The sequence below is a fragment of the Cucurbita pepo genome, chromosome 20 (genome assembly GCF_057944985.1).
Source record: "Cucurbita pepo subsp. pepo isolate OVF chromosome 20, ASM5794498v1, whole genome shotgun sequence".
NCBI lineage: Eukaryota > Viridiplantae > Streptophyta > Magnoliopsida > Cucurbitales > Cucurbitaceae > Cucurbita > Cucurbita pepo.
The window spans coordinates 3,404,579-3,426,930 of NC_141817.1; the positions used below are offsets into that span (position 1 = coordinate 3,404,579).

The 22,352-nt window shown below is 36.4% G+C and overlaps 4 protein-coding genes across 9 annotated transcripts; 2 read left to right on the forward strand and 2 right to left on the reverse strand.

Annotated features, from left to right (window-relative positions):
- Positions 1 to 293: 293 nt before the first annotated feature.
- LOC111782489 (tubulin beta-7 chain) lies at positions 294 to 3,349 on the reverse strand. Of its 3 annotated transcripts, none has more exons than XM_023663249.2 (4): positions 2,837 to 3,349; positions 1,878 to 2,147; positions 489 to 1,181; positions 294 to 397 (listed from the first exon to the last, which is right to left on the reverse strand). In XM_023663249.2, the coding sequence occupies exons 1-3, from the start codon at positions 3,228 to 3,230 to the stop codon at positions 514 to 516; spliced, it is 1,332 nt and encodes a 443-aa protein (XP_023519017.1). In that variant the 5' UTR covers positions 3,231 to 3,349; the 3' UTR covers positions 294 to 397; positions 489 to 513. The 3 variants fall into 3 exon arrangements, with proteins under 3 accessions (XP_023519017.1, XP_023519018.1, XP_023519016.1); XM_023663250.2 differs by having other exon boundaries at positions 294 to 400; XM_023663248.2 differs by having other exon boundaries at positions 294 to 1,181.
- Positions 3,350 to 5,538: 2,189 nt separating this feature from the next.
- Positions 5,539 to 10,695, reverse strand: LOC111782487 (Pentatricopeptide repeat (PPR) superfamily protein). 3 transcript variants are annotated; one of them, XM_023663247.2, is made up of 6 exons: positions 10,390 to 10,695; positions 7,794 to 9,986; positions 6,878 to 6,919; positions 6,645 to 6,749; positions 6,155 to 6,311; positions 5,539 to 6,001 (listed from the first exon to the last, which is right to left on the reverse strand). In XM_023663247.2, exon 2 carries the CDS (start codon positions 9,881 to 9,883, stop codon positions 7,946 to 7,948), a length of 1,938 nt encoding a protein of 645 aa, XP_023519015.2. In that variant the 5' UTR covers positions 9,884 to 9,986; positions 10,390 to 10,695; the 3' UTR covers positions 5,539 to 6,001; positions 6,155 to 6,311; positions 6,645 to 6,749; positions 6,878 to 6,919; positions 7,794 to 7,945. The 3 variants fall into 3 exon arrangements, with proteins under 3 accessions (XP_023519015.2, XP_023519014.2, XP_023519013.2); XM_023663246.2 differs by having other exon boundaries at positions 6,878 to 6,922; XM_023663245.2 differs by having other exon boundaries at positions 6,878 to 6,983.
- A 4,355-nt stretch (positions 10,696 to 15,050) lies between these two features.
- LOC111782887 (uncharacterized) lies at positions 15,051 to 18,271 on the forward strand. The gene is made up of 2 exons (XM_087120651.1): positions 15,051 to 16,829; positions 17,814 to 18,271. The coding sequence occupies exon 1, from the start codon at positions 15,233 to 15,235 to the stop codon at positions 16,619 to 16,621; it is 1,389 nt and encodes a 462-aa protein (XP_086976777.1). The 5' UTR covers positions 15,051 to 15,232; the 3' UTR covers positions 16,622 to 16,829; positions 17,814 to 18,271.
- On the forward strand, positions 18,149 to 21,784 carry LOC111782888 (dihydroceramide fatty acyl 2-hydroxylase FAH2). Of its 2 annotated transcripts, none has more exons than XM_023663725.2 (7): positions 18,149 to 18,389; positions 19,108 to 19,174; positions 19,328 to 19,420; positions 19,500 to 19,696; positions 19,813 to 19,918; positions 20,057 to 20,203; positions 21,409 to 21,784. In XM_023663725.2, the coding sequence occupies exons 2-7, from the start codon at positions 19,124 to 19,126 to the stop codon at positions 21,529 to 21,531; spliced, it is 717 nt and encodes a 238-aa protein (XP_023519493.1). In that variant the 5' UTR covers positions 18,149 to 18,389; positions 19,108 to 19,123; the 3' UTR covers positions 21,532 to 21,784. The 2 variants fall into 2 exon arrangements, with proteins under 2 accessions (XP_023519493.1, XP_023519492.1); XM_023663724.2 differs by lacking the exon at positions 18,149 to 18,389 and adding an exon at positions 18,417 to 18,573.
- Positions 21,785 to 22,352: the final 568 nt, after the last annotated feature.

Below are 22,352 nucleotides of genomic sequence, written 5' to 3' on the forward strand. Positions count from 1 at the left end.
CTGAGCCGCGAGTGAGGCTAGAGAACGAGTCACGCGAATTACTAGATTTAGTTGTTGCTTCTACACTCTTGAGAGACCTCTCTCAGGATATGCCGACAAGACTGGAGAAGCTACTCGAATTACTAAATTTAGTTGTTGCTTCTACACTCTCGAGAGACCTCTCTCAGGATATGCCGACAAGACTGGAGGAGCTACTCAATTACTAAATTTAGTTGTTGCTTCTACACTCTCGAGAGACCTCTCGGAGGAGCTACTGACAACTATCCACTAAATACAAATATGAATCATTCTAATTGAAGCAAAAAAGATAATATTATATCCAAAACCCAGCTCTGATTGCATTACATGGCCCTCACTCACTCCATAATACAGCTCAAAACATGTAAAATTCTACGAACTGCTGGACAAAAGGAAACAGCACCATCATCATGATCATCACAAACTAAAGAATAAAATCAAGAACAGCAGCATTACAGTTTCAGACAAACCTGGGTTGCTGCAGGAGACGGTGGCTCAAGCAGGGGCTTCCTCTTCTTCAGCTTCGAACTCTTCGTCGGCAGTCGCATCCTGGTACTGCTGATACTCGGCGACCAGATCGTTCATGTTACTCTCAGCCTCGGTGAACTCCATTTCGTCCATTCCTTCACCGGTGTACCAATGCAAGAAGGCCTTGCGCCTGAACATGGCTGTGAACTGCTCACTAACCCTCCTGAACATCTCCTGAATTGAAGTCGAGTTACCGATGAAAGTCGACGCCATCTTCAGACCCTTGGGTGGGATGTCACACACGCTAGACTTCACGTTGTTGGGTATCCATTCGACAAAGTAAGATGAGTTCTTGTTTTGTACATTGATCATCTGCTCGTCTACTTCTTTAGTGCTCATCTTACCACGGAACATGGCTGAAGCGGTAAGGTACCGACCGTGTCGTGGATCGGCAGCGCACATCATGTTTTTGGCATCCCACATCTGCTGGGTTAACTCTGGCACCGTGAGGGATCGGTACTGCTGGGATCCTCTTGATGTTAATGGTGCAAAACCAACCATAAAGAAATGTAGACGAGGGAAAGGAATAAGATTGACAGCAAGCTTTCGTAGATCAGAGTTCAATTGTCCAGGGAATCGTAGACAACAAGTAACACCACTCATGGTAGAAGAGATAAGGTGGTTCAGATCACCAACTATAATATGACAATTGAACAAGTAAGAAACAATGTGATCAATAAGTTAAAGTTTATCTTATATTATACAATAAGAAAACTACTAAAAGATTGAACTTATTTGGAACTTGAAAACAGCTGCTACCAGTGAATGATGATCGGGATTTGGAACTTGAAAACAATCATTTTTACGCTGACATGATGTCCAGCTCTCGCTTTCCTTGTATAGGGTTACAAAATACATCCGAATCCGATGAATGAATGCTCTTACTAAGACCTGAAGGAACTTTTGAAAGGCAACTAGTGAAAATGCACCAATATCCCTCTTTCTAGAATTATTGTTGAGACATGCTCCAAGAGGGTTAGCCCCGGCTATCAAGATCGCATAAAAAGGTCACACCTGTTTACTATTCCAAATTGGAAAATATCGGGATTGCTTTTTTTTTTACATGAATTGGAATCTTCCCTCAAACAAGGAGGTCTGGTCAGTCAAAAGCGAGTAGGCTACTAATACCAAGTCAATTCCGGTATTGTCTAAATAATAATGAAGCAAGAGAAAGCCTAAAAGAAAGTCTGTACAGATAAGTTTGTATTATAATACCCATACCAGATCTTCAGATATTCAACACCATCCATTTTCAGCTTTTTATAAAAACAATGAGTATGCAAAGGTCAATTTCAAGGCTCAAATATGAGTTGAAGGACTTGGACACTTACATGTAGGAGTAGCAAGCTTGAGTGTTCGGAAGCAAATATCGTAGAGAGCTTCATTGTCAAGGACCATGCATTCATCAGCATTCTCCACAAGCTGGTGAACAGACAAAGTGGCATTGTATGGTTCTACAACTGTGTCTGAAACCTTGGGAGAAGGAAATACAGAAAATGCCAACATCATGCGATCTGGGAACTCCTCCCTGATCTTTGAAATCAGAAGTGTTCCCATTCCAGAGCCAGTGCCTCCACCCAAAGAATGACAAACTTGGAATCCTGCACAAATAAGCACCAAAAAAGTAGCCAGCCTTAAACGCTGAAGTTTTAAATTGATGATTTTACTTAATTAGAACAGAGTTAATGGTACAAACAATCGGCAGGTATATACATTAAAAGAAAGATACAAGATCATCCACGGCATCAAAGTTGATAAAAACAACTCTATAGAATTACAAATTATGAAAAGGATGAATATAGGAAATTCTCCGGACCTGATAATCTTTTCAGTATGATCAGATCCAGAGAGAATAGCATCGAAAACAGAGTTAATACCATGGTTTCGTAAATTCCTTATAGTTAAATTCCGCGGGTATGGAAAACACGGTGAAATATATGATATACGTGATATCAGAAGCTCGACTGAACGCATGTAGGCAACTAAAGAAAAGATTTACAGAAATTGAACTATTTCTCCAATTTTGAGAAGAAAGCTCAGTAAAAACAAACGAAAATAAGCAGCCAGGAGATAAGATTCTTGAAACAAAATCCGAAACATCAGAGGCTAAAAGAATCTAATCGGTATGATACGAAGAAAAAAGGTGGAATTACCAAAAAGAAATTAACACCAGAACGATTCACAGTACTCAAACATCAAAATAAGTTACCACAAAAGGAACCAAATGAGAAAATTGCGCGCGAAATCGAAGATCAAGACCAACAGTTCCTTTTCGAAAAAATGAGATTACCTTGCAAGCAATCACAATTCTCAGCCTCCTTCCTAACAACATCGAGAACAGAATCGATTAGCTCAGCTCCTTCGGTGTAATGTCCCTTCGCCCAATTATTCCCAGCCCCAGACTGACCAAAAACGAAGTTATCGGGACGGAAGATCTGGCCAAAGGTTCCGGATCTGACGGAATCCATGGTTCCAGGCTCGAGATCCATAAGAACGGCACGAGGAACATACCTACCACCACTAGCCTCATTGTAATAGACATTAATCCGCTCGAGTTGAAGCTCAGAATCGCCGCTGTATTTGCCGGTGTGGTCAATGCCATGTTCGTCGCAAATGACCTCCCAGAACTTCGCACCGATCTGATTGCCACATTGGCCGCCCTGAATGTGGAGGATTTCTCTCATATTTTTTCCCGGGAAACAAACGGAAAACTTGAGATCAACGGCGGGAAAATTGGGGGAATCGAAAATTGAGAGAGAGAAAGTGGGGACGGGATTTGTTACTTAACCAATGGAATCTAGAGGATGAAGGAATAAACAGGGATGTCGGGAGTATTTATACTTACTTACTTACTTCTTGTGCAAATAAGTTAAATTTGAAGGGCTTTCTTGCAAATAAACTTTTATTTATTTATTCTTTTTTTTTTAATTCCAAAAAAGGAAAAGCTAAATCAAACCCAATATTCTCTCTCAAGTCTCAACCCTTCATTTCTCTCTCTCTCTCTACTTTTATTTTCTATAAAAAAATTAATTAAATAAATTGGCAATTAATTTTTGTTCTTATTTTTCTAATTATAAAAATAAAATTAGCTTATTTTGTATTTTTACTTATTTTTAAGTAATTTTCTATAATTTTCTATAGATAAAACTAGTTGTCAACTTCTCCTACCTCCTTTTTATGCTGTAAGCTGTTATTGTTGTTTTTTTTTTGCTTGCATCACATGTAACACCAAATTCAATCTTTCAAATTTTACTTTCAAAACTCTCTTTCAAATCTCTCTGCCCCGTTTTCTAAAACTTTCTTCTTGAACTGGAGTCAGAGGCTCGAGCATACGTCGTTTGGTCGTAAGCGATGCAAGAACAAATTGGCTTAACTTACTTGTGTCTTGGGTATTCTTATTTTTCTCCTTTTCTATTATTAAAAAAAAAAATCATAATATATTTGTCCGTAAAAATTATAATTTTATCTCTAAATTAAGCAATATAGAATGAGAATAAAAAATGTAAACTCATTTCATTCTCGTATTTATTAAAATTAAATACGATAATGAAATGTGGGACTCACTCTAAATTTAACAATTTCATTCTCGTTTCTTATCTCACGAGCCTACACTATTTTTTATTTTCTTTTTTGCCTTTTTTCTGTCTGGTTTGGTCCTCGTCCAGCTCCTCGTTTTTTTAGACGATGTGAAAATTGGTCGCCCTTTTACACTATTATTGATGGAAACAGTAGATGACCGACATATCCAAATCCTTCATGGGTTTTTTTTTTTTTTTCAGACGATGTGAAAATTGATCACCCTTTTACACCATTATTGATGGAAACAGTTGATGGCCGAAGTATCCGAATACTTTATGGGTAGGTTATTTCAATCAAAACTACTCTTAACATTTTTTCTTACCCTCTCGTTTCGTCTCGGTTAGATTTTAGTTTTTCACTCAATTTTGAATTATGAGCCAATAATTACTATTTTATTTTAAAAATCCCTACCTTTTTAAGCTTAACTTTGGTATTAAATTTTTTTTAGTATAAAAATTTGAATATGTAAATAAAATTTTTAAAAAAGAGAGAATTGTAATTTGGTAGCATATTATTTAGTTAATTGATTATAAATATAAACTAATAGTCTAATCATCATTTATTTCCATTCCAATTTAAAAGGTAATTTAACTATTATTAGTTCAAACATCTCTATTATATTTAAAATAATAATTGAACCAAAGTCTGGCAAAAATTGCAACTAACAAAAAAATCATGATATTTTTTTAATTATTGGTATTTATTTGTGTGTACAAATAAATTAAATAATTTAAAGGTGGAAAAAGAAATAAAAGGAAAAGAAAAGGGGTTTTTAGAAATTATTTTTGAAAATATTTTATGGTAGAAAGTGAATTGTAATGGAAAAAGACGTGTGATCTGAATTCCAAAAAAAGTTATAAAAAAATTAAAGAAACAAGAAAATAAAAGAAATTTTTAACTGGATTTTGCTCAACTGTTAAGTCAGCTACCTTGCACAATATTAATAAATAAAAAATAAATAATAATAATAATATTCTAAAATTTTCAAAGAAAATATCCTAAAACTTTTAATAAAAAAATTATTACAGTAATTTTTTTTAATAGAAACAGCCCAATATTTTATTTCAAAAATTCTAAAAATATTCAAAAGAAAATATACTAAAACTCGAAAAATAAAAATTCAAAAATATTATTACATATTTTTTTTTTTTTTTTTTTTAGAAACCATTAATGTTAGTGTTTAAACTTTTTAAAGTGTTTCAAAAATACTGCCTTTCGATGCCTTCCCGAAGTTCTAGTTGGGTCTTGGACATGGTCAATCAAGATCGATACCTAATTAACCTTAGGCCTACTCCAACTTCGAACCTTTATTTCCTAACCTTTCCGCCTCTCGCCTATTCGGATAGGTCCAAGTGTTGTTACAATTATAGGGTTGTAATTATCCATCCTATTGACCCATTTGGCGAAAGTATATTTGAATAAAAAGGCCATGCCTGTTTGTACTTGGAATTGTTCATCATCAAGACATGGTTCAAAAGTTCATTCTAAGAGCCAACCAGCCTAAGATTTATTCATGCATCTAGTAGTACACTCCTCGATTGGTTAGAATAAATAAAGCAACAGAAGTTTTGTTGATATGCAGGATGATTAGGGGCTAGGGCAGAGCAGCAGAGGGGTTGACTCTCAAACCTAGCTTTCTTCTAAACTCTACAAGTTCTTTCCCATCATTAGGCTTCTTTTTGAAGCTATGACCCACCAAATATTGGAGGGGCTGTGAGATCTCACGTCGGTTGGAGAGGAAAATAAAGCATTCTTTATAAGAGCGTAAAAACCTCTCCCTAGCAATCGCGTTTTAAAAACTTTGAGGGTAAGTCTGAAAGGATAAGCCTGAAGAGGACAATATCTGCTAGTAGTGAGCTTGAGCCGTTACAGGGACCTACAACAACAAGCAAGCAAGAAATGAACAGGGGTATGAAAAAGTTTCACCTTCTTGAAGAAAATGAAATGTTTGGATTCAGCTTCTGAACTTTATCAGTCTACTCATGAATCAAATGTAACTTCATATACTCTAGAGTAGAGAGATTCATACCAAGAAGGGAAATATTTGGGCTCATTCTCATCATCTTCTGCTGCAAAATTCCAGGTCTTTGTCTCAATTGCTCCCTAAAGGAACTTTCTTGGTTGTTGAAGACTATTGTTTCTCTCAAGCTTTCCACCATTGGGAAGTAGACAGCTACCCCACCAAACTGAGTGGGAAGAATTGTTCAATGTTCAGTGGAAAGTAAAGGACGGTGAAAAAGAAACTATCACTTCAAAAAAATTTAAGAAAGAAACATAAAACTTTTATCAAGTGTGCTCCTTTTAAATGACCAATTATGCTTCTCCACTATTCATGCGAAGGAAGTAACCCCCCTAGAGAAAAAAATTTATATTTGGCACAAACAGAATTCAGAAGAACTATGTTGGTAAAGCAAAAATCAGAGTCAAGTAACTTAATAACATCAATTAGGAGAACATTAACTATAGCATTGGAGATTGAACTAGGAAGATTTCGGGAAGTAGATTCTGTAGGATCAAACCTTTTTTCTATCATTTGACAGATTCAGATTCTGAGAGCTTAGATAACAAAGGAAAATTGTTGGACGGCGTAGACGTTTCACATCTGCGAACCATGAGCATCCAATCTGCAGCCAAACATGGTTTTCAATCTCTTCAGACTGTTATATAGAGAATATAGGGTGAAAAGATAAGACGAGAAAGTCTAGAACAAGTGGCTTCTGTTCCTAAAGTTTCTCAGGTTAGAGATTAAAACCTTGCCGAGTCGTTGAAGATAATCATGGTTGGTCGTCACTCCCTGCTGTTCATGCCAATTTCAGGAAATCACCCGCATCCATTGAGTTAAAAAATTAAAATAAGTTCTACAAAAATAATAATAAAGAAGAGAGAAAGAAAGAAACCTTCAGGGACAAATATATTTCAGCAGAAATTGCATAATTTTCAAATGCCGAATTAAAAGAAAAAACTGCACCTCAAAATTGGTCAAGCTAGATCTAGAAATACCTTAAAAACTTCTAAGTTATAACACAACAACATTACAATACCATATACCCAAAAGCATTCAGTTCACAAGTGAGTAAAAAATTAAGACGTTTCTAAGAAAGGTTCGTTTTAGTTGTGCGTTATGATTCAAATATCAAATAAGTATTATACGACACATGTTAAGTCAGTTCCAGTTGTTGAGCTCATCTGGCGTTTATAACAAGCTACTCCATAAGCATATGGCTTATTTTAATGTTGTAAATCCACCAAATTTTCTTCTCTTGAGAAAAAGGTGTTAAGTCCAGATGATTACAGGATATTCAAGTAGTCCTATCGATTAAAATGGCTAAAGATAACAACTTCTCATTCAACAGTAGAAAACAAAAGGTCCTAATCATGTAAAGAGATTCGAATCATTTGACGTAGGTCGATCATTACTCAAACTGGGCACACTTAATGCCGTAAACCAAATTTGTTATTTCAAAAGCTGGATATATGTTCATAAGAAAGGAAAGTTACAAGTAAAACAACTTAACCGTCTTTGCACCTACTGTCAAAGAAAAAGGGAAAAAATAAACTGCCATAACACAGGTTGAATCTATTATTGCATAAAGATCAGAAACCCACAGCAGTAATCAATAGTCAAAATATAAAATGTTCGACAAGGATGAAGGCTTCAGCAGTTATACCTTTTTAGTGTTGAAGAGAATGTTAGAATAAACTCTGAAAATCGCAACTGTACCATCATTTTGAAAATTTGGACTTCCTTCTACATACAAACTCAGCCCACAGAAGCAGCCACATTAGTATATTCTTAGGAGCTGGATGTATCACCAAATAGTCAATATTCTAGATGGCCATTCAATAATTTATGGTGTTCTTCAGAAATATTCACAGCTTTAAGGCGTTTATAAACCAATGTTTTACACGCCAGTTTGTCAGGCAATAATCCCAAACCCTTCATCTCAACTAATAAATGGCTGACCAGATAAAAGTTGTATGATGAACTATAAATGGCATTGCATAACCTAAAGAAATTATTCCAGCTAATTTCTATTCCCAAATCAATCATTTCTTGTAGCATCTGTTTCACTGATTCCAAATCTTTTTCTTTACAGAAACTGGAGAGCATTACATTGCACATATCCCCATTTGGATTTATACCAGCCTCCTTCATGTAGTTATACAAGTTACAAGCCTCTGTACCTCTACCAACCATAAGAAGCCCACGAATGGCGACAGAATATGATACAGCATCTAAAGAACTTCCCCCCAATAAATTATTTCTGAATACTCTAATGGCTGAATGACATTTACCAGCTTTTATAAGTCCATTTATAATTACAGTGTGAATATGAGCATCAACTCCCGTATAGTTCAAGAGAATACCATTGTACAGATTAACTGCTTCATCAATTCTTTTTGCTTGACAAAGACCAGTTAGTACTCCAAGAACACTATACTTATCTGGCATTAAACCCTTGTCCAACATCTCATCATATAGTTCTAAAGCAAGCGAAGGAAATCCAGCCTTAGCGAGATAACTAAGCAGAGAGTTACATGCTACCAAGTCAACATCTGCAAAAAATCCATCAACTAACTTGGGTAGAAGGAAAACCCTTTTGGATAAACATATGGTATTCAACAATGAACTGAAGGTATAACAGTCGGGCAGTATATTTTGTTTATCCATACTAAGGAAAATGCAGAGAGCTTCATCGTATCTCCCAATCTTAGCAAGACCATCAATCAATACATTGTAAAGAACCCGGTCGGGGGAAAGCCCTTCCAATTCAATAATACTTAAAACATCAAATGCATCACTAACCAGTTGTGCATCCATATATCCCTTAATCAGAGTAGTATATGTTACAATGTTCGGAGAACAGCCAGATTTTTCCATCTTCTTCACTAAAGAAGAAGCATCAGCAGTTCTGTGCAATCGACCGAATCCATCAATCATTATAGTCCAAATGTTTACAGACATGGATATTCCAATAGTTGTCATTATACCCAAAACTTGATATGCTTCTACCAGCCTACCCAATTTGCATAAATCATTCAAAACCACTTCAAATGTCCCAGGATTAGGATAATACCCCATTCTCAACATACATCTAAAAGCATCTCTAATGCCTATCAAATCTCTTATTTTGGATAAATTACACAATACAATGTTAAATGTCAAGAAATTAGGTAGCAAGGTCTCTTTAAAGACCTTCAAAGCAACATCAGCACGTCCAACCTTGAACAACACATCCATAATCACATTACGTGCAAACGTGTTTGGTGTAAATCCACGGCGATCCATATGGTCAAATGCTTCGAAAACCAACTCGTACATTCCTCCACGCCAATAAATCCTCAAAAGAAGCAAAAACGTTTGTGCCTTGGTCACAATGCCAACACTCTCCAATCCCGAAAGAATCTCACTCACAGTTTCATATCGTTTCATGAGACGGGAAACCACACCCACCATGTATTCAAACGCCGTGGTGTTGTGGAAGAAATTGGGCTGTTTAGCACACCACATGAAAAAGCTCAAAGTGACTAAATCAGAAGAACAATTCAACAGAGTGGTGTGCACAAGCTCATTAGTGAGAATCACTTGTCTGTTCTCTGAAAATTTCTGTTCCATGTCTTCGTTTAGTTGGTTGTGGAGGTTTTTGGTTAAATTTATAAGTGGGGCTGAACATTTACGGTGCGGCTGATGAGCAAATGTTCTGAGGATTTTACGAGGTGCTATTCGGAAGATATTACAGCCATGTCTCCATATCATTGCCAAAAAAGTTCAACTTTCTTGTGTACCAACGCAACATGAGACAACTGAGCTATGTTGATGGAAGCTCGAGAGCAGAAAAATTTACTCCTGCTTGGAACCCCTGAATTTGAAAAGATTTCAAATCAGACATATTTGGATGCAAAAAGAGAGAGAGAGAGAGAGAGAAGGAAAACAAAACATAAACAAAAACAGAAATGAAATCAGTTGCAATTTGAAATCTTGTTCTTTTCAACAAAAAAAAAAAAAAATCCAAACATTTCGGCAGGACTTTAAACTTCAAAAGAAAAGGTATTTTTCCAATTTCATCCCATAAGAGTTTTCTTTGTATACATTTAAATTTTCGCCTCCCTACGTCAGTTCATGTGCATGTTCATTGATAGTTTCTTCTATATTCATCTGGACTGGTTGAACATTGATTGAATAAGAAATCAAAAAGTACATACATATATAATTCACGTTCTTCTCTGTAAATCAACAAAACAAAATAAAAAAAATAAAAAAACCTTCGGTATCTGAAAAATGAGCGGCGATGCAGTTGAGTGTCGGCGCAATCTCACCAACGGCGTGGTTTAGGGGCTGAACCACTATTTATATTTCTGAGGATTAGAAAAGAACAACAACGATAAGTAACTCTGATCAGTCGGAGAGGCAATAGAATGTAAGAAGGAGGGAGCGGCAGCGAGTTCATCGGGACGCTGAGACTGCAGCGATCAGCGGCAGCGGGGGGAGGGGTTGCAGTGGCTGGTAATCGGACGGAAGGGGTTTGGCTGAAGATGAAATAGGGTTTAGAAAGAGGTTTCGCTAGGAAGGTTAACCAAATTAATAAAGAAAATTTAATCGTCAATTAAGTGATTTAACTTTCAATCTTGTTAGCTTAAAAAAAACATAATTAATCGGTTAATTTTAAATTAAAATAAATTGTACATTCAACCCAACAATCCGATAACCGGGACCAACCCAACCCAAACTATAATGGTTGAGTTGGGTTGGATAACGGGTATGATTGAGTTTATTTTTCTGAACCCGAACAGAATCGGTTTGGTTTTGGATTCGTGAGCAAAACCTTTAGTTGACCCGCAAATAAAAATATATAAAATATATTAAGAATTCTTCAGCATCCGTTTAAGAGAGTGCTATTGAGGCCAATTTAAAAACGTCTGAGTTAAAAGACATTTTATTTTTTTCAATTCCTTTTATATTAAAAATTATTTTTATTATTTATCCTTATATTTTTGTTATTCTAACCAATTTTTAAGAAATATTTGTATTTAGTTGTGTTTATTAATATGTTACCATTTTTTTTATTAAATTTATTTGTAATAACCCAATAATAATAATAATAAATTAATTAATTGTTGTGACGACGTGCAAACCTGAGTATGGGGAGATGATTGTGAAGGCTATTCAGCCATTGAAGCTCTGAACTAAGCTGATTTAAGCTGTTGTCACAAAGGTAACGAAAAACCCATATCACCGAACCTTTAAATTTCGATATCTTGGTTCATATTGCATAATAAGTTATGAAATAGGGCTTGTTAGAATCGTAATAAGGAGATCTATAAATTTGTAGAAGGAATCAGGATGAAATTCGAATTGTAGAAGGAGGATATGGTTTCGGGATATAATAAGCATTAACATAAAAGATGGAAAAAATTCAGAAAACGCAAGGAAGAAGAAGAAGCGCGTGCACTACACGCAGGGCGCGTGAGGATCCGCGACTGGGCGTGCTCTTGGCGCATGGGACAGACACACCGAGAATGTGAGGGCACGTGAGACATCATTTCGGCTCCCGGTTTGTCCCGTTCGATTCGTTTTGACCTGTTCTATCTAGATTGACCTATACTTACCTTGAAAATGGTGAAATATAGGTCTAATGGGAAGGAATTGTGTTGAAATACCCTATTAAACGTATATTCAAGAGATAAAGGGATTCGAAACCAGGTAAGTAGCATATCGTTCTTTAAGCTAGTTCTTAACTTGTTTACAACATGTGAGTACGTTGTTTACATGATTAAGAGCTTAGAACGTTAAAATGAGCATTGATGATATTGAATGTTTATTGTATATTGTGACTGCTTGCCTGTGATGTAAGCATGTTATAAATGATTACGGGAATGTTCTATATGTTGAACATTGTAAGTGTATGAAAGCATGCGTTAGATGTGAGTATGTTATTCAGGTTAATGGAAAGGTTATGACTCTAGGATATGCTTATAGATCGTGTCCCATGGCTTATTTATATGAGTATGATAGTCTACTAATTCCCGCAGAGTTCCTGGCCAACGCGCTGTGTGCTAAGTCAGGGAGCATGAGTACTCCTGACCGTTGGTATATGAGATAAACAGGCCGCCAGAGAAATTAGTAGACGGGCCGTATTTGACCGAGAGCGAGTCTTACATACGAGTCCGAAAATTCTAGATAAGCATATCAAAAGAGAGTCAGTAACCTAAGCTAGAGGTAGCTAGTCTACTAATTCACGCGGAGTTCCTGGCCAACGCGCTGTGTGCTAAGTCAGGGAGCATGAGTACTCCTGACCGTTGGTATATGAGATAAACAGGCCGCCAGAGAAATTAGTAGACGGGCCGTATTTGACCGAGAGCGAGTCTTACATACGAGTCCGAAAATTCTAGATAAGCATATCAAAAGAGAGTCAGTAACCTAAGCTAGAGGTAGCTAGTCTACTAATTCACGCGGAGTTCCTGGGCAACGCGCTGTGTGCTGAGTCAAGTAGCATGAGTACTCCTGACCGTTGGTATATGAGATAAACAGGCCGCCAGAGAAATTAGTAGACGGGCCGTATTTGACCGAGAGCGAGTCTTACATACGAGTCCGAAAATTCTAGATAAGCATATCAAAAGAGAGTCAGTAACCTAAACTGGAGGTAGCTGAGATACCTCATTAATGAATAGATGACCCTAGTAAGAGAAACTAGGAGTCAATGACGAATAAAACTTAAAAACACCTGCTAAGTTGGAGGTAGATGAGATACCTCATTAATGAACAGATGACCCTAGTAAGAGAAACTAGGAGTCAATGACGAACAAAACTTAAAAACACCTGGATACATTAGTTATGAATTCATGAAAGATAAAGTTGGCTGTAATTTAATTACTCATCAAAATTATTTTTAACTTTTCTTTCCAGATTTAGTTGATGCAGGCCAACCGAGGACGAGAACGAGACCAGCGGGCTAGAGACTATTTAGGAATCCATGTATGTGTCTGTTTTGTGTACTTATGTTTTCGCTGTCAAGAATTTACTTCGGTTGTTTTAAGTTTTAAATAGTACTTGTTTTAAATGTTTTACGGGATGTCTTTGGAAATATTTTGAAATTTATGATTGGTTGTCGGAGTTTATTATCGACATCAGTGGTAGCTCCTGTGAATCGTGTTGACGATGAGCGGGTGTTACATTATTATTATTATTATTATTATTGTCAATAATTATAAATTAATTTGTATTTGTTGGTGAACTTTTAATATATTTTATATAAGATGGTATCCGAATAATTATAAAAATAAATCTCTAAAAAAAAATTGACAACCCAACCCGAAAATAAAGGGTTGGATTGGGTTAGGTTGTAAAAAGTTTCGAGTTGGGTTGGGTTATCAATCCAACCAACCCGAACTTTTGGGATGGGTCAAAAAAATCTCCCAACCCAACTCGGATCATGTACACCTCTAATTTTTGTAATACGACCGCAAGGTGTTTATGTTAGCTTAAAAACATAAAGATTATTTTAATATTCAATAAAAAAAAACAATAAATATATTTAATATTTAATATAATAAATATTAATTAAATATTTCAATTTTTTTTCAACTAAATTGATCCACGTTAAAAATTAATTAATTAATTTTTATTCATTAACTATATATTACTCTACTATAATCCTAGAGTCATTGGTATGCATTATAAAAACAAAAACAAGTTTTGTCGTACCAATTACAAACAAGTTGTTTGTAGTTACAAATAGGTTACCCTCAATTATCACCGACACTCTAATGAACAATTTGTTTATGAACAATTATAAATTAATTCATATTGGGTCGATGAGAAGGTGGATATTAATAATCTTTGAATTTTTGAATTATAAATTATAAATTAACCTCCTATTCAATATTATACTAATAATCTTTGAATTTTCGCACAAAAGAATATATTAAACGGTAAATAAAATAATTATTTACGACATTTTAGTAATTCAACTTATTCAATTAATTTCAATTAAATTGTATTTAATAGATTTCTCAATTTAAAAAAATTTTGAAACTATATAAACTAAAATTTTAATTTAAAAAACTTATGAACTAATTTTTTAATAAGAGAATTAATATCGTAAATGATGCAAGTCTGTATCCTCTTCGTGCTCAAGTGGGTTCTTCGAGTCTACGAAACTTGCTCTTAACGAGACACAATTAATTGTTGACAAGACTTTCACAAATACAGACAAAAATTCATTCGTAATTTTTTATTTCACATCACATCTTAGACAAGATTCTAAGGTGCAGTACAACTACGATAATGAAATTTGGCTTGAAGATCATCCTCACAAAAATAACTTAATCAACATGAATTAAATAAATACATAAATTAAATAAAAATTAATAAACGTACAAATTATGTACGAATGACGCGGATATAGCTCAGATAATTTCGACATAGATTCAAGAAAAAAAAAAAAATCGAACTTTTAAATTTAAAATAATTGATACCTACTTCTCTATTTTTTAAAAAATATTTTTACTTTAATTAATTATATTTTTGTAGCCTTTTAAAATCAAGGTAGCCTTTTCATTCTTCTAGATTGTTCGAAAATAATAATTTATTGAGTATAAAGTGAATTTTACTTTTATTATAATTTAAAATGAATTATGAATTATTAATTATTAAAGTTGAGGATAAACATGTATATATTAAAAAAATAAAAAGAAAATTATATTATATATTAAATTTGGGAATGTTTTCTCCTTATTTTCTTTTTAAATTCAATAAAATAAATAAATTTCCATATTTTGTTGATTTTAAGTCGGTTATGTTAAATAAATTTTTTAAACATGGAAATTAATTTTTTTTTTAATAAAAGAAATAAATATAATGGACACCGTGGTGCCAAAATATTAGATATGGATACCGATGATTCTCCACTTGAGAGAAAAGTCCAAATCTTCCTTATTGTCAGTAATTCGGTAAAGACAATTTCTTGAATTCTTTGCAGTCGCTGTTCTTCTTGCCGTTTCTTGCTCTACTGTTTTGGAATTTCTTTATCGATTTCTCGCCGATTCGTCGTTGAATTGCAATTCCTCTAGACGGAATTGCAATTTTTCAGGTTTTTGTTGTTGAATCATGCCGCTTCTTCCATGGAAATCCACGAGGAGTTCTCGGATCTCTCAAATCGTTGCTGATCTTCAGTCGCCGAAGCGTGGTGGTTCGCTTGTTGTGGAGACTGGATTTCCGACCTCTCTTGTTGATCTATTCGTCAAGCATCGTGATCGATTGAGGAAGCCGTCGGCGAGAAGGAAGTCGAAGGATAAGAGATCGAAGAATGAATTTAGCGACTCAATCGTTCAACCGTCTTCTCAATCGCATCCTCCGGAAATCGATTGTTCTGACGCTGGAGGCGGTTGCGTCCACCGCGAAAACCTAGAAATGGAGGATTTGAAAGTTTTGGATGAACCGCGAGAATGTCGCGATCGTGGATGCGAATTGGTGCGGAATCGGACTGAGACGTGCGTTGTCGGTGGCGATGCGGCGGGCAGGAACGGCGTCGTTTTGTTTGTGTTGAAAATGTTTGTGGTTGCGGTTGTGGTTTTGGCACTGAGTGCCAAGAAGCTTGTGGTTGGAACTACTCTATCTGCTTTTCTACTTTTGCTTCTGGAATTTGTCGGTAAGCGTTCGGTTCGCTTCTTGAAACCGTGCACTCATGGTGAGACTGCTCTGAGATCCTTGATTCGAAAGGTATTGAAGCATCTCTGGATTGGAAAGGATGATCTAGTGATTCAAGAGTCGCGAAATTACGGAGGAGATCCCGTTCCGAAAGTTTCGCTCGATGCTTTTCCGAACGAATCGATTGACTCACCGGAGTTCAGTTCCTCAATCGAAGAAATCCGACTCGTGGAACCGGAGGTCGATGCCTGTGAGACGCCTAAGGGAATTGAAGATGAAAAGAGCCGTCTCGGTTTTCTTGGAGATGAGAAGGAAAACAAAGATCGATTGGAAGTTCAAGTGTGCGAAAATGAACGTGGAACGCGAGGAAAACGCAACCGGAGTATGTTTAGGAAACTCGTACGAAAGAAATCAGGTAGGCAAGCGATCGAGAAGAAGAACAACACAGAGGAGAAGGAATTCAGAAATGACAGATTGGACAAGGCGTCGATTGAAGAACAGGTAAATAAAGAAGACGATGAAAACCTAGAAGAAGAACAACACGAACAAGAACAAGAACGCGATCTAGAAATCCGAACCATTTTTTGCGAAGAGGATCAAGATAGCAGAAAACCTCCTGATTTCGATGAGCAATGGCAGGCAATGGAAGTCAGAGAGTCGTGTGAAATTCAGGGAATCAAAAAGAAAGGAAGATTAAGTTACCTAATTCTGGTTCTGGTTGTTCTTGCTGGGCTGTTCGGAGGCCGGTTTCTGGCGGTGGTGCTGACGACCGCATGCTGTTTCATGATCAAATTGAAGGAATTTATATGGAGAAGGTCTATGAATCCGCCATTGAAGACCAATTGCTAGAAAAATGTGGCAAGTAAGAAACAACATCCTCATCTTTCATCTCTTCTGATACAAAAATGGAGAAGGTCTCTGAATCCGCCATTGAAGACCCCAATTGCTAGAAAAATGTGGTAAGAAAAAACATCCTCATCTTTCATCTCTTCTGATACACAAATGGAGAAGGTCTCTGCTGAATCCGCCATTGAAGATCAATTGCTAGAAAAATGTGGTAAGAAACAACATCCTCATCTTTCATCTCTTCTGAAACACAAATGTGGTGTTTGTTAGCCCAAAATAGTTTAGTTCAAAATGGAAATGATTCCCCCATGGAATTTGAAAAATTCAACTGGGTTTTTTGTACCAAAATCTCCAAAATTACAAACAGTTTTTAGTACTCACTTCTCGATCAAATGCTCTATCTTTGGATGATACCCTTTTCACCCATCGTCTTTAACTTTGTGTTGAGATTAGAAGCATAGATTTTATGTTGGTGTCGTAAAAAAATATCTCCCATCTTCCACAAACTAAAATGATATTCTTAACCTTAAAAAATATACTATTTTTATTTTATTTTTTATTTATGAAAATGGTTAATATTTTGTTTTAAAATATCATTAAATTTTTTAATAGTATTTCATTAATAACTTTCTAAGTTTATAAATATATTTACCATTAATACCATTTTAAAGAAATTTTAAGGGTAAAAAATAGTTTAAGAGTAAGGGTATTAAAGTAATTTTTGGAAACTAAATTATATTTTTAATTTTTTTAAAGTTTAAAAGTTTAATGAAATACTAAATAAAGTATTTTAAATTGTTTTAAATTGTTTAAAAAGGTATTTTTTTAGATTTTTTAAAAATTATTATTGAATTTTTTAAAAGTTTAATGAATATAATAATATTCAACATATTTTATGAAAAAAACGAGTTTTTTTAATGGAAACATGAGATAAAAGCTTTTTCATTTTTAGAATTAAAAGGAAAATAAAAATTATTTTTTAAAAAAGAGAGGACTACGAAATTTCAATATTAAATTTCAAACACGTAAATTTTTTTAAGTACAAAAAAAAACCTAAATTCATTATTTTATATATTGATAACCGTCATCTTACGGTGTAAACTTTCAAAAAAACAACTCTAGAAATCGTAACAATTTAATCACTCCGTTAAAAATATCGTTACCTTGCCGTTTGTGTTCCTGATTTTTACTCCAGCAACCGGAAAGTGTTGACCTGGCCGACACGACGCCATCAGACACGATCTTACCGGAAATTCCATTGGCGGATGCTTCCGGTGCGTCGGGGATCGCACCGTCATCATACGAATCTCGAGGTACGACGGAGTTCACAGCCAGGTCGCCGAAAACATCGCCGAATTTGATGGCTTTTTGTTGCTGGTCGTCGTCGTTCCGTCGAGCTGGCTTCTCCTAATTTATCCAACGCAGAATCAAAAGGTAGGGAGGTTTCTTTCTGCAACGGCGGCTGGATAGGTCTGTTGAAGAAGTGCCTAATTTGGTTCAAACCATCGATTTGGAAGGTAATTTCGTACCTAAAGACATCTTTCCAATGAGGTCAACAGTTTCCGGTCACCGGAATACGAACGGCGACGTTTACAGAGCTAAATTGGTAGTATTTGCAAAGCAGAAGGATATTTGAGGATGGGTGTTAAGTCCTAGAGGTGTGTGCTAATGATAACAGACTGGCATCCTCAGATTCCACGACGCAAATCAGCTGGCCGTTTCCGTCGGATTCTTGTTCCAACGGACGGTCCAGATCTCTCCCCCTATTAAGGTAACTTTTCTGCTCGTTTTTGGGCCGTCCCATCACACACCGCCACTCATTCCCAAAAAAAAAAAAAAAAAAAACGGAGTAGACTCCCTCACATTCCTTCCGCGGTGGCCACCGTCGTGGTGGTTTTCACTAGCCAGGAACATCGCCGCCGCCCCTTCTGCCGAACCCACATTTCCATTTTCCGGTTTGTGAATGTTTTCTCAAGTTTTTTTTGTTTTGTCTGCTTCTCTTAGCTCCGTATGGCTGTTCTTGTTGTTCTTGTTCTTGTTCTTGTTCTTGTTCTTGTTCTTGTTTGTAGATCCATGGTTCGAGGGATGTTTTCTTTTTTCGATTTTGATTTGTTTGTGGGGTGTCGCTTTAGAATCTTCTTGTTTTTCGTTTTCATTTTGAGTGGATTTTGGTGTTGGAGAATGGAGTTCATGTGGAAGTTCTTCAGATTTATGCTTGAATTCTGGGAAAACCTGAGATTTCCCTTGCTGGATTGATGTGGGTTTTCGTTTTCTTGGCTTAATTGTGTTCTTTTTCCCCTTTCTTGATTGAAATTTGAAAAGACAAAGGCAAGAAACTGAGACTGTGGCTTTTGATACTCAAATACGAAGAACAACAACAACATGGATGTAATAGAATAGACATTATCAGACTGCTGTTCTTCAGTGATATTAAATTGTACAATGTCTCAGTTTCAGCTACTCCATTTAATCTTACCTATTATCTGCAGCTAAATCTACACCAAGATGATCGCTCATGGATTCACCGTCGATTTGAATAAGCCGCTCGTATTCCAGGTAACGTTACACTCAAACGAAAAAGACCTTTTGAATCAATCTGGCTCAGAGTTTTGATAGAATTGACAATGAAACTTTCTGTGTCATAGATGTTTCTTAACTTGTCTGGTTGTGTAAAATGGTGTGCAAACTTTTTCCAATTTTGTTTCTCAGGTAGGCCATCTTGGGGAAGATTATCAGGAATGGGTTCATCAGCCCATTGTCAGCAAAGAAGGGCCTCGATTTTTCGAGAGCGATTTCTGGGAGGTATTGAAGATCTTCAAAGTTCAAGAACTCGTCGAGATTAAGTCTAGATGATTAATAAAGTTTCTTTTTAACAAAACAGTTCTTGACTCGCACGGCCTGGTGGGCGATTCCTACCATTTGGCTACCGGTCGTTTGCTGGTTCATATCAATGTCTTACAGGATGGGCCATACTCCTTCAGAATTATCTTTGATGGTGGTATTTGGAATTTTGGTATGGACATTACTCGAATACACTCTTCATCGGTTTCTTTTCCATATCAAGACCTCGAGCTATTGGTTAGTAACCGAAACACTGCCTAGAAATGCTTGCAGAGATAAACTTTTCGTGTTCTTTGAACATTCTTTTTTGTTTTCGGTTTCGTTTTCAAACCATTTTGGAACTGGATGATCAGGGGAAACACCATACACTATCTTCTTCATGGTTGCCACCACAAACACCCTATGGATAGCTTACGACTCGTTTTCCCGCCCGCTGCAACGGCTATTCTGCTCTTTCCAGTATGTCGATTTGTTCTTCAATATGTTAAATGAGATTATGTTTGCAATGTTCATTGTTCAGCGTTTCCTTGTCGAAATTTACGCGGTTTGGCAAGTTTCTTTGGTTGTGATCCTAATTATTTGCTCATGACTTGCCAGTTCTGGAATTTGATCAAGCTTTTTGCTACCCCATCTACCACACCTGCTTTGGTTGGAGGTGGGTTGCTGGGCTATGTGATGTATGATGTTACCCATCACTACCTTCATCACGGGCAGCCGTCTGGACAAATGGCACGAAACCTTAAGGTTAGTACGGAGTTCGCTTACGCTATACGTAAAATTTTATCGTCCGTGCTGTTATATGAGAACACGTTATATGAGAATACCTTTCTCAAAATAGAGTAGAGGAGTCCTCCCGTGGAATCGAAAAAGTTTGAAGTGGGATGTGGAATGTGATTGGTGATGGAATGTGGTTATAGAATCTGTATCACATGATAAGCCGATGTGAAAACTCTCTATTATTGGCGCCCGATTCCTCAAAAGCGAACCAACCACCTTTCGATTCATCCGAATTACTTTTGATTTTCACGTTTAAAAACCAAATCCAATCGGTTAGGACAGTCAAACTCGCACTGGAACAGCCCAAGCCCACCGCTAACAGATATTATTCTCTTTGGGTTTTCCTTTAAGGTTTTCAAACGTGGCACACTATCCGGTATCTCACTCTGAACCATTTGTAACAGCCCAAACCCACCGCTAGTAGATATTGTCCTCTTTGAGCTTCCCCTCAAGGTTTTAAAACATGTCTGAACCCACCGCTAGTAGATATTGTCCTCTTTGAGCTTCCCCTCAAGGTTTTAAAACATGTCTGCTAGGGAGAGGTCCCACACCCTTATACGGAATTCTTCGTTCCCCTCTCCAACTGATGTGGGATCTCACAATCCACCCCCTTGGGGGGCCCAGCATCCTCGCTGGCACACTGCCCAGTATCTTACTCTGATATCATTTGTAACAGCCCAAGCTCACCGCTATTAGATATTGTCCTCTTTGAGCTTTCCCTTATGGGCTTCCCTTCAAGGTTTTAAAACGCGTCTACCAAGGAGAGGTTTCCACACCCTTATCCGGAATGCTTTGTTCCACTCTCCAACCGTTGTGTGATCTCAAATCCACCCCCTTGGAGGGCCCAACATCCTCGCTGGCACACATCCCAGTTTCTGGCTTTGATATCATTTGTAACAACCCAAGCTCACCGCTAACCGATATTGTTCTCTTTGGGCTTTTCTTCTGGGATTCTCCTCAAGGTTTTAAAACGTGTCTATTAGAGAGAGGTTTCCACACCCTTATACGGAACCCTCTCCAACCAATGTAGGATCTCACACGGACTCTTCTATATGTAGCTTTTGTATGACAATAAATGTTATATCGGTATTTATACGAGTAACACATATACATACGTATATTTGGAAATAACCCTACAATAATCTACAAAAATTGCTTGATTTGTTGTACAGAAATACCACTTGAGCCATCACTTCAGGATCCAGACTCTTGGCTTTGGAATTACTTCATCACTATGGGACAGAGTGTTTGGAACATTTCCTCCACCTTCAAAAGTAGCTGAGAAAACAAGATGATCCACTTCTGCAGGTGTTAGTGTATCAGTAAATATAGCTTATGACTGCAACTTACTCTAACTCTTTCTTTGTTCTTGTGCCTATTTACTGCTTAACTCTCTGTTCATGTCGTGTGGCATTGTCGTCGGGATGGTGCGAAATTGCCGAATCTCGGCTTTCCAGTGCCTTGGATTGTATTCTATCCTGCCATGATAGCTCTGTGTAACATGGATCAATATGTTCTAATATATATAGTATAGTTTTCCTATGGTAATTCTTATGTGTTCTTTGCTAAAGATAAAATGAAAGCGTCGAGCGGTTTGACTCTTTGGTTGTGAGATGTGTATAAGTCGATCTAGACGCTTAAAATGCTATTATAACGGTCGTTGAAAAATTTATTTTGTTTTAGGTATCTTATGAATAATGAAATGTATTGAACGAAGGAGGTGTACGTTGGTTGATCGACGTCGTTTTAAGCTAAAATCGACATTGACAATTGACTTGTTGGTTTGCATTAGTGTCAGTCGATCGTTTTGGCCTCAAACATTGTGGATAGTACGAAGGAAAAGTTTTATTACTAAAAAAACGTCAAAAATGACTAGAAAGCATCCGGGTCTACGCTTGCAAAACGAAGAAGCCATAAGAGAGCTATTCCACCGAACACGGGAAGGAAGATTGCTGATCGAAATGTGTGTGAGCGAGTTCAAGTGTTGACGTCAACGAGTAGAATAAAATTGTGATTTAAATAGGAAAAATTTCGAAAAATTACATTTTTATATTTTTGTGTATTTAGATTTTGAATTAAAAAAATTTAAAAGTTATAATTATATGTAAAAAAAGCA

What these genes read in the sequence shown, in the direction of transcription:
- LOC111782489 (XM_023663249.2), bottom strand. Translation starts at nt 3,230, where the DNA reads ATGAGAGAAATCCTCCACATTCAGGGCGGCCAATGTGGCAATCAGATC. An exon ending in GAATTGTGATTGCTTGCAAG is followed by an intron (nt 2,148 to 2,836) that starts GTAATCTCATTT and finishes TTATTTGTGCAG; the next exon opens with GATTCCAAGTTTGTCATTCT. An exon ending in CAAGCTTGCTACTCCTACAT is followed by an intron (nt 1,182 to 1,877) that starts GTAAGTGTCCAA and finishes GTCATATTATAG; the next exon opens with TTGGTGATCTGAACCACCTT.
- LOC111782487 (XM_023663247.2), bottom strand. Translation starts at nt 9,883, where the DNA reads ATGATATGGAGACATGGCTGTAATATCTTCCGAATAGCACCTCGTAAA.
- LOC111782887 (XM_087120651.1), top strand. Translation starts at nt 15,233, where the DNA reads ATGCCGCTTCTTCCATGGAAATCCACGAGGAGTTCTCGGATCTCTCAA.
- LOC111782888 (XM_023663725.2), top strand. Translation starts at nt 19,124, where the DNA reads ATGATCGCTCATGGATTCACCGTCGATTTGAATAAGCCGCTCGTATTC. An exon ending in ATAAGCCGCTCGTATTCCAG is followed by an intron (nt 19,175 to 19,327) that starts GTAACGTTACAC and finishes TTTGTTTCTCAG; the next exon opens with GTAGGCCATCTTGGGGAAGA. An exon ending in ATCAAGACCTCGAGCTATTG is followed by an intron (nt 19,697 to 19,812) that starts GTTAGTAACCGA and finishes CTGGATGATCAG; the next exon opens with GGGAAACACCATACACTATC.